Source organism: Sebastes fasciatus, chromosome 2, assembly GCF_043250625.1.
Source record: "Sebastes fasciatus isolate fSebFas1 chromosome 2, fSebFas1.pri, whole genome shotgun sequence".
Taxonomy (NCBI): domain Eukaryota; kingdom Metazoa; phylum Chordata; class Actinopteri; order Perciformes; family Sebastidae; genus Sebastes; species Sebastes fasciatus.
Genome location: NC_133796.1, coordinates 27542664 through 27554192, shown reverse-complemented (window position 1 = coordinate 27554192; position 11529 = coordinate 27542664). Strand labels below are relative to the sequence as shown.

At 36.6% G+C, this 11529-nt stretch overlaps 1 protein-coding gene across 7 annotated transcripts; it reads left to right on the top strand.

Annotated features, from left to right (window-relative positions):
* The first annotated feature begins 259 nt into the window (after positions 1-259).
* Positions 260-4360, top strand: calca (calcitonin/calcitonin-related polypeptide, alpha). 7 transcript variants are annotated; one of them, XR_012591533.1, is made up of 5 exons: positions 260-354; positions 840-931; positions 1299-1424; positions 2093-2985; positions 3663-4360. XR_012591533.1 is itself a non-coding variant. In XM_074616713.1 (4 exons), the coding sequence occupies exons 2-4, from the start codon at positions 846-848 to the stop codon at positions 2964-2966; spliced, it is 375 nt and encodes a 124-aa protein (XP_074472814.1). In that variant the 5' UTR covers positions 260-354; positions 840-845; the 3' UTR covers positions 2967-2987. The 7 variants fall into 7 exon arrangements, 1 of the variants encoding a protein (XP_074472814.1); XR_012591534.1 differs by having other exon boundaries at positions 3651-4360; XR_012591532.1 differs by having other exon boundaries at positions 3644-4360.
* The last annotated feature ends 7169 nt before the right edge of the window (positions 4361-11529 follow it).

Below are 11529 nucleotides of genomic sequence, written 5' to 3'. Positions count from 1 at the left end.
CACATGCACATACCATCTCAACAACATGAGACACTGACTATGACGGTGAGATGTTTTTTTCACCCGCTTAAAGAACTGATTCAAATACCTGGCAGCTGTTTTTGTGAATTAAACACACTGATGTCATTTGCGTACAGGCTCTTTTATTGGCTTGCTGTGAGTGACGATGGACATCTGATTGGCCAGCAGTTTGAGGTAAAACATTTGACTGGCCAATAGACTATGATCAAGTACTCACTCACTTCATACAGAAACCCATGGGGAACATATATAAAACCCTGCACTGTGGGGAGTGTTCAGCACATCCACAAGTGAGATTCAATTCTTCATTACCAGAACATCTATTATCTCACGGTGAGTATAGATTAAAGACTGCATTTTTAGTTGATTGTGCAAATGATGCTGTTAAATATCAGATTATGTGGTTTTTGAGTATAGACTGGATAGCCACCTATACTGGTGGATACTGGTTGCTAACAGAAGGGAGATGCAGCTTTGCTGGTTTGATGACGTTATACTATCTATGGTGGGCTGCAGTTAATTCCGCTAATGGACAGAGCTGCTGTTATAGTTGCTGGCAAAGCTTCCAATGTCAGTATATCACCAATAACTCTTCTTGCCTCTGCAAGTTCAGCGGCTCTAACAGGGAGGTAGTGTAAGAGAGAGACGGAGAGAGAAGATTCATATAGCTGTGAATGCATACAGTTGATGAGAAAGTCTGTACAAAAAAAAAACATGTTTAATGGCATTAAATGTTCAGATCACACAAAATCATTGATAAAACTTTTCCTTATAACAATTTTCATTACCTCGTTTGTAATTGTATGTATTTTCCACAGGGAATCATGATAATGCTGAAACTCTGGACTCTCCTTGTTGCCTACACACTGATCATTTGTCAGATGTACGTCTCACAGGCAGCTCCATCCAGGTGAGAGTATTCATAAAAGTATAAAATATATTGACCTTGTAAAAACATTGTGGTTGTGTCTGACACTTTTGATGTGTTTAAAATTATTGCTGCAGAACACTTTTTCTTGTTTATCATAACTAATCAAATGTATTTGATTTTAAACTTAATTTCCTCAAAATCCCAAAGATCAGTTCACATGCTTATAGATATAAAAAATGCCATACGGTTCCTGTTAGCTTTTCAAAGGAACAATTACATTTGATTACATACAGTATGCATTGTACCCCTTACTGTTGTATTAGTCTGGACAAGTTAAAACGTTTTTTAAACCAATGTTGTGGCAGAACCAGCCAATCAATCAGTTAATCTAATGTGTATTTTCCAGAACTAGTAAGGAGTCTATGTCAGATGGAGTCACACTATCGAACGATGATGCCCAGCTGTTACTCAGAGCTATCAAGGAGTTGATAACTTCAGATCAGCAAGACCAGCAAACAGCTGATGGAAACAGGTATGGCTTGTAATAATTGTAGGTATCATTGAATATGGTTAATCCTGATTATAATAAAGTTTAAGTACTATATAGGGTGTGGTATCTATCTATCTATCTATCTATCTATCTATCTATCTATCTATCTATCTATCTATCTATCTATCTATCTATCTATCTATCTATCTATCTATCTATCTATCTATCTATCCATTTCAGTTAAGCCAAAATATAACATACTTTTGTTTACAAGCCCAGCAGCTCCAACTTGTTGGCGTTTATTACTGTAATTATCAAGGTATATAGTGAAATTCATGTAAATCTACTCTCTGTCATAATCCCTTAATGCATGGACTGCAGTTAGTCATTCATTCATCCATTCATTCAGTAATATGGTAAACAATGTGCCTGAAAGACAGTGTCCTTGGTCAGAAAACTGAAGGGAGCATGATATCAAAGAATATGAGAGAACATGCATGATAGACATGATAGAGAATGAAACAATAGCATGACAACTCAACCACAAGATGCCTTCATATGCCTGTTGGATCTGTTAGCATGCATTTGAAATATTCATTTATTGATGCATGCCATTTTAGAAAAACATCATGCATGTGATTATTACTATTTATCTGCATGCCACGGTTACTGTAAGCCTGTTTCTGCATGTTTGTCTCCGTCTCTAACAGCTTGGATAGACACGTGTCTAAGCGCTGCACCGGCTTAAGCACTTGTGTGCTGGGCAAACTCTCCCAGGACATTCACAAACTGCAAACCTATCCCCGCACCGACGTGGGAGCAGGGACGCCTGGCAAGAAGCGAAGTCTATCTGAGCAATATGAGAACTACGGCAACTCATACAATTGAAGCTCTCACTTTTTAGCCAATCTACTCTTCTGTCTGTATGTTTGAGTTGACGTTTGCTTGTTTGTCCATTCACAACACTGCTGGTGCATGTGGATCCTATGTGTCCGACTAACTTCATAGAAACGTCCTTGCTTTCATTTTCCACTGGCAGACATTAGATTTTGACAGAGACTTGAAAACTTAGAATTAGCTACAAAGATTGTGTTACTTAGGCAGTTCTGTACAATACAATAAAATATAGAAACAGCTACAAATCTTTCTAATGTATGTTTCCCTTTTAATAAACTCATCTTTTACATGAAAGCTGTTTTTACTGTAATTCATTCAAGATTGAAAATTACTCATTGAATAAAATATGAAAGGAGAAAAAGGGTAAGCATGACTGCCTATAATGCACACGCAATTATTGGAATATTCTCCTTGACATATTTCTATTGTATTTAATTTGTTGTTGATGATGCTAAACAATACTGTAACTGTGTGTCGTGTATCATAAAAAAAACTGTGTTCACTATCTTTTCCATTCTTGCAAGCAATACAACAGCACAGAAGCGGGCGTGCAACACAGCCACCTGCGTGACCCACCGCTTGGCTGACTTCCTGAGTCGGTCAGGAGGATTGGGACACAGCAACTTCGTCCCAACCAACGTGGGCGCCCAGGCGTTTGGCAGACGGAAGCGGCGCGGCCCTATGTGAGCACAGGAGCAGACACATGGTATGTTGGCACTCATTGGAGCTTATACTGTAGATGAAGTACAAGAGAAAAGCATTGTGTTTTGAAACCAAACTGAGAATCACAGAAAGGCTTCTTGCTTGAATTGTTTCAAACACAAAATGCACACAGTCTGTTGTTTGTGCTTTTATGTGAAACTTTTTATGCTGCCCTCTTGGCCAGGACTCCTTCGAAAAAGAGATTTTACTGTAAATCTCAATGGGAATATCCTGGTAAAATAAAAATTAATCTATCTGACATATTTGGTGTCATATACTGTAGATTTGAAATATCCTGAAATTAGATATAACAATCAATTAGGTCCATTACGTTCACAGGTTATTACAATGTAATGTTATAATGTTGTCATTTGTATACCACGCGCTGACCAAACCTTTTTTTTATCTTGTATTTGCCTACAATGACAAAAAGTTACTGACTCTACAGTCCTTTTTTGTGACAACTTCAGTGTGTATGAACTATAAAAAAGGATTTATTGCGAGCCATCAAAGGTCTACTACCACTAAGGAACTTTGATATCCGTGTCTCTTACTACCCATATTTTCTGTATTAGCTCTCTACTGCCACAAAAATATTTTCTGAATCTGAATCTTTTGAGAAGTTGAAAATGTTTTTTGTTTATCTCTCTTTGGCTCTCTAGGACCAAGTGCCTCTTTGAGTGACAAAACTGCATCATCATCATGATCATCATCTACCTGCAAACACTTGGAAACATGAACATATACAGTATTCTTCACAAACAAGGATCTCTTATTTTCAGACTCAGAAAGTTGTCAGTATTCATTGTTAGTCTGTGCTTAAAAACAGAGAAATAACGGTGTCATCGTCATCACTGAGAGGATATTTTCTTTTGCAAAGAGGGATGACAATGGATTTTCTTGTGGCTCAACTGGTCTTCTGACTTGTATCTACGTATGTGTCGAACTGGAATTCTTATACTGAACGTCTGCACGACCAACAAAACCTTCAACATCTGTGGCTGTTTTGTGCCTTGATGTAAAACACTTCATTAGATGTCCTTGTACTGCACAATGCAGGTGTGAAAACTGTTAAATATTGTAATAATTGTGAATTGAATGCAGGAATAAATTGTATTTTAGCTACATTAGGCGTTCATGTCTTACTGTGTTTTTGTTTGATTGGGTGATATCAGCTGTAAACCACACTGAGCTTCCCAGCAACACTATTTATTTCAAAGAGGTTCACATGATGTGTTATGATAAACAAGGTATAACATCAAAACATGATATTTATGACATTCACTTTTCATGGAAATAGAGAGGACACATTGCATTCACTACACATAAATAACTGGACCATCTCCAAGTTTGATTAAAGAATATTTCTTTAATAAAAACAATTTTGTGAGTTGTAAACTGTTATTTGATATTCTTTTGTTATGAGATATAATGGTAAGCATGTCACTGGCACAACACATTTATGTTTTATCTTTCAATATCTGGCTTATTTTGCCCTCCAGTGGTTACAAAAAGTTACTGCTTTTTCATAGAGCCTCTCTCAAGGTTCAGCTTCTCCAGCTGTTTTCTTGTAATGTTTTTTTTTTTTAATGTTTCTAGAGCTTCTTCACCTACAAGTAGAAAAACTGTTTTGGATATTATTTTACAAAAGTTACATAGTGAAAGACTTATCAATTATGCCCCAAGCAACAATACTGCAACATGGTTGGGTCTATAAGCAGATTAGCCAACAAATGTGGTTCTTGGACACCCCTCATGAAACCATGTGAAACCAAAGTGCTTTTAGTTGCCTAAGCTACACCATACCACAATCTTTCTCTATCTTTTAACCAAACAGAGGTATTTGTCGAACCTTAACCATGCTATCTTTGGGCATCTTGTCAGGAACATAGCTTAGTTACTAGGAGAGCAGAGTACAGATACAATTCTATGATATTGATATAAATGTTGTGATGGTATTTCTTTTTTAAATATATATTTTTAATAGGAAATCTACAATCACTAATCTATTAAAATGCTTATGGATGAACTATCCAGACAGGGAGGTGTGTTTTTGGCAAACCCACCAAAGTGAATGCTTTATAAATAAGCCCACATTTTTAGGCATTTTTAAAAAATGTATTAAAAAAAATATATATGTATACTGGAAAAACAAAGTTCGGAAACCTGTGTTTGGTGGATTATTTCTCTGTTGTATCAATGCTAATGGTCATTGTATTTTACATCGTTGGAAAGCCTGTTTATTTACCTTCATAATGATGTCCAACTTGTAAGGATCATGCATTTGTGGGAAGAGCAGCACAGCTGATTATTTGGGTAGTGTCCAAGAAAAATTTGCCAAAATGCTCCGCCAATGGTACGTTAACTATGATAAATGAAAAACTGTAAAAGTTATCGAAAAGCTGAATCATAGCTTAACAGTTCAAAGACTTGTAAGCTGTTTAAAGTTTGAATGAAGTCTGTAGCTGAAAGTATGCAGAAGCAGTAGCATTTCAAAGTGGAGTAGGTTTAAGAGGATTTGAAGATTTTCTCGAGTTGAAGTTGAAGTTGAAGTTGAAGAAGTTGAATAAACCTTAGAAGAACAATACTGGGAATGCTGAATCTGCATTCCCATAATTAAGGGCACCGTCATTTTGATGCTTGGGATACGTGTTTATTTGCAGTGTCTAGCGTCTGCGTCGGAAAATTCTCCTACGTCTGCGGACAGCGAAGGATTGTCAAAAAACACACAGGCTTTGTCCGATATTTCATTTATGCACTACATACTCAATAGGTGTTAGATCGTACACAATAGGTGTACGATAGTACAATAGTAAGTTCAACATACTTTTGTGCGAATAAACAGTAGTATGTATCTTTTCGGACACGCTGAGAAGTAATTTACGTCATTACTTCCCCCTTGCCGGTTGGAGACGCATAAGACATGGTAACTTGTGCCAACCTCATGTGTTAAAATCGACGGTTTGTGAGATGCAAAGTCTGAATTAATTTCAAATATTTATTAAACCGAGCAAAGTGAAATCTTATATTTACAGTTAAATTGAAGTGTTATTGATGTTACAGAACTGTCTGTCGATGTCTATTATGAACATTGTCTTCACTACCGCATTGCATTGTGGGATATTTATGCCACCGTAATGTTCAAAGTTGCATACTGTAATATTTTACCGGAAATAGTATGCAATTTGCGTACTATAGGTTTTATACTAAGGTTTCGGACCTACTAAAATAACTCACATACTGTTTTAGCGTACTAAATAGCATGTTAGTATGGAATTTTGGACGCAACCACAAACTGTGATGTCACTGATGAGGTCACAGTTTATGTGACATGCTCATTTATGATCTCACAGATGAAACCACGGGTAATGTCACAGGAATGTTAGTTTAGTCTGAATGACAGAGATCATTGACTTCATCAAGGGAACTGTGAATACAACTATGTGAATGTTGATTAAAAAAATCTAAATAAAGTAAAATATGCTACCTAAAAAAAAAACACTAAGACAAATGAAAAGCATTAAGGCTTAATGCATTAATGCTTTCCCTTCGTGGTTAATGGCGTTGCCTAGCGTCTGCGTCGGGCAACCTTCCGTCTGCTGACAGTGGAAGACCTGCGAGTCTTCTGTCTTCGGTCTTCGGTCCCTGTCTGCAACTGGTCCATCATCCTGCGCGTGGCAGTATCAAAAAACACTTGTTTTTTTATCTGTGATTGATGGGCGTAACGGGGGTTCTATAAGTAAACTTTCGACGACGTTCCGTGATGTCACTTATGATGTCACAGTTTATGTGTCACAGTTTAAGTGACATCACAATGGCAACATTCCATCATGTCACTGATGATGTCACAGGAGAGTTAGTTTAATCTGATTGTCAAGACTATCTGTCAATTGTAATGTCCCATGTGTCTACTTTACTCTGTCAATATCTGTGAGAAATCATTGACTTCATGGGAGGAACTATGACTACAACTATGTTGATGTTAATTTGAAAAACCTAAATACGGTCAAATGTATTTAACCTTAAAGGTCCCATATTATAAAAAGTGAGATGTTCAGGTATCTTTTATTATTAAGCAGGTTTAAACAAGCAGTCAGGAGTACTATGCATGTGTGATGTCACAAATCTACGATATATTGAACATTAAAATGTAAATGTGTCCCTGTTTATTTCCAGTTGCAGTGTATGTGAATGACATCAGCTGACAGAAAGTAAACATGGACCTAAACTGTTGCCCAGCAACGCAATTATGTTGCAGTTCCATTGAAATGCACTAAAACGGAGCGTTTCAGACAGAGGGTGAATACAGGTATATGTCAGGCAGACAGCATGAGGAAAATAAAGTTTTTTTTTAACATTACAACATGTAAAAATATGGGACCTTTAAAAAAATGAAGGGCACTGACATTTGATGCTTGGGCTACATGTTTATTGGCATTGCCTAGCGTCTGCGTTGGACAATTCTATGGCAAGCTGTTTTTACATTTAATAGCTAAGCTTGACTATCTGAAATTAACATTAGAGATATCCAAAATTGCGTTTTGATTAGTCGTAATGACATTAGAGCGGAAAAGAATGCTGTCATATATAGCGGCAGAAAATATCACAATTGCTGATCAAATGCTTTGATATAGAGTAGAATACAATAGCATCATATAAAGCATGATAGAATGCTGACATATAGAGCAGAATAGACATTCCTGTGGCATCGTCATTTATGATCTCACAGAGGCAACATTCTATGATGTCAATGATGATGTCGCAGTTTATGTTACATTATCATTTATGATGTCACAGAGGCAACATTCCATGATCTCAATGACGATGCTACAGGAATGTTAGTTTAATCTGAATGACAGAAATCATTGACTTCATCAGAGGAACTATGAGTCCTACTATGTTGATGTTAATTTAAAAAAAAAAAAATACACAATAGGTGTACGATAGTACAATAGTAAGTTCATCATACTTTCGTACGAATAAACTGTAGTATGTATCTTTTCGGACACACTGAGAAGTAATTTACGTCATTACTTCCCCCTTGCCGGTTGGAGACGCATATCCATGGTAACTTGTGCCAACTTCATGTGTGAAAATCGACGGTTTGTGAGATGCAAAGTCTGAATTAATTTCAAATATTTATTAAACCGAGCAAAGTGAAATCTTATATTTACAGTTAAATTGAAGTGTTGTTGATGTTACAGAGCTCTCTGTCGACGTCTAATATGAACGTTGTCTTCACTACCGCATTGCATTGTGGGATATTTATGCCACTGTAATGTTCAAAGTTGCATACTGTAATATTTTACCGGAAATAGGTCACAGTTTATGTGACATGATCATTTATGATCTCACAGATGAAACCATGGGTAATGTCAAAGGAATGTTAGTTTAGTCTGAATGACAGAGATCATTGACTTCATCAAGGGAACTGTGAATAAAACTATTTGAATGTTGATTAAAAAAATCTAAATAAAGTAAAATATGCTACCTAAAAAAATCCCACTAAGACAAATGAAAAGCATTAAGTCTTAATGCATTAATGCTTTACCTTCGTGGTTAATGGCGTTGCCTAGCGTCTGCGTCGGGCAACCTTCCGTCTGCTGACAGTGGAGGACCTGCGAGTCTTCTGTCTTCTGTCTTCGGTCTTCGGTCCCTGTCTGCGACTGGTCCGTCGTCCTACGCGTGGCAGTATCAAAAAACACTTGTTTTTTGATCTGTGATTGATGGGCGTAACAGTAACAGTTTATGTGACATCATAAGTGACATCACAATGGCAACATTCCATCATGTCACTGATGATGTCACAGGAGAGTTAGTTTAATCTGATTGTCAAGACTATCTGTCAATTGTAATGTCCCATCTGTCTGTCAATCTCTGTGAGAAATCATTGACTTCATTAGAGGAACTATGACTACTACTATGTTGATGTTAATTTGAAAAACCTAAATACGGTCAAATGTATTTAACCTTAAAGGTCCCATATTATAAAAAGTGAGAGGTTCAGGTATCTTTTATTATTAAGAAGGTTTAAACAAGCAGTCATGTGTGATGTCACAAATCTACGATAAATAGAACATTTAAACCTAAATGTGTCCCAGTTTATTTCCAGTTGCAGTGTATGTGAATGACATCAGCTGACAGAAAGTAAACATGGACCTAAACTGTTGCCTAGCAACGCAATTATGTTGCAGTTCCATTGAAATGCACTAAAACGGAGCGTTTCAGACAGAGGGTGAATACAGGTATAGTCAGGCAGACAGCATGAGGAAAATAAAGTATTTTTTTTAACATTACAGCATGTAAACATATGGGACCTTTAAAAAAATGAAGGGCACTGTCATTTTGATGCTTGGGCTACATGTTTATTGGCATTGCCTAGCGTCTGCGTTGGACAATTCTATGGCAAGCTGTTTGTACATTTAATAGCTAAGCTTGACTATCTGGAATTAACATTAGAGATATCCAAAATTGCGTTTTGATTAGTCGTAATGACATTAGAGCGGAAAAGAATGCTGTCATATATAGCGGCAGAAAATATCACAATTGCTGATCAAATGCTTTGATATAGAATAGAATACAATAGCATCATATAGAGCGTGATAGAATGCTGACATATAGAGCAGAATAGACATTCCTGTGGCATCGTCATTTATGATGTCACAGAGGCAACATTCTATGATGTCAATGATAATGTCGCAGTTTATGTAACATTATCATTTATGATGTCACAGAGGCAACATTCTATGATGTCAATGATGATGTCGCAGTTTATGTAACATTATCAGTTATGATGTCACAGAGGCAACATTCTATGATGTCAATGATGATGTCGCAGTTTATGTAACATTATCATTTATGATGTCACAGAGGCAACATTCTATGATGTCAATGATGATGTCGCAGTTTATGTAACATTATCATTTATGATGTCACAGAGGCAACATTCTATGATGTCAATGATGATGTCGCAGTTTATGTAACATTATCATTTATGATGTCACAGAGGCAACATTCTATGATGTCAATGATGATGTCGCAGTTTATGTAACATTATCATTTATGATGTCACAGAGGCAACATTCTATGATGTCAATGATGATGTCGCAGTTTATGTAACATTATCATTTATGATCTCACAGAGGCAACATTCTATGATGTCAATGATGATGTCGCAGTTTATGTAACATTATCATTTATGATCTCACAGAGGCAACATTCTATGATGTCAATGATGATGTCGCAGTTTATGTAACATTATCATTCATGATGTCACAGAGGAGACATTCCATGATGTCAATGATGATGTTACAGGAATGTTAGTTTAATCTGAATGACAGAAATCATTGACTTCCTCAGAGGAACTATGACTCCTACTATGTTGATGTTAATTTAAAAAAACAACAACTACACAATAGGTGAACGATAGTACAATAGTAAGTTCATCATACTTTTGTGTGAATAAACTGTAGTATGTATCTTTTCGGACACACTGAGAAGTAATTTACGACATTACTTCCCCCTTGACAGTTGGAGACACATATCCATGGTAACCTGTGTCAACCTCATGTGTTAAAATCGACGGTTTGTGAGATGCAAAGTCTGAATTAATTTCAAATATTTATTAAACCGAGCAAAGTGAAATCTTATATTTACAGTTAAATTGAAGTGTTGTTGATGTTACAGAGCTCTCTGTCGACGTCTAATATGAACGTTGTCTTCACTACCGCATTGCATTCTGGGATATTTATGCCACTGTAATGTTCAAAGTTGCATACTGTAATATTTTACCGGAAATAGGTCACAGTTTATGTGACATGATCATTTATGATCTCACAGATGAAACACCGGGTAATGTCAAAGGAATGTTAGTTTAGTCTGAATGACAGAGATCATTGACTTCATCAAGGGAACTGTGAATACAACTATGTGAATGTTGATTAAAAAAATCTAAATAAAGTAAAATATGCTACCTAAAAAAAAAACACTAAGACAAATGAAAAGCATTAAGGCTTAATGCATTAATGCTTTCCCTTCGTGGTTGATGGCGTTGCCTAGCGTCTGCGTCATGCAACCTTCCGTCTGCTGACAGTGGAGGACCTGCGAGTCTTCTGTCTTCGGTCTTCGGTCCCTGTCTGCGACTGGTCCGTCGTCCTGCGCGTGGCAGAATCAAAAAACACTTGTTTTTTGATCTGTGATTGATGGGCGTAACGGGGGTTCTATAAGTAAACTTTCGACGACGTTCCGTGATGTCACTTATGATGTCACAGTTTATGTGACATCATAAGTGACATCACAATGGCAACATTCCATCATGTCACTGATGATGTCACAGGAGAGTTAGTTTAATCTGATTGTCAAGACTATCTGTCAATTGTAATGTCACATGTGTCTACTTTACTCTGTCAATCTCTGTGAGAAATCATTGACTTCATTGGAGGAACTATGACTACTACTATGTTGATGTTAATTTGAAAAACCTAAATACGGTCAAATTTATTTAACCTTAAAGGTCCCATATTATAAAAAGTGAGAGGTTCAGGTATTT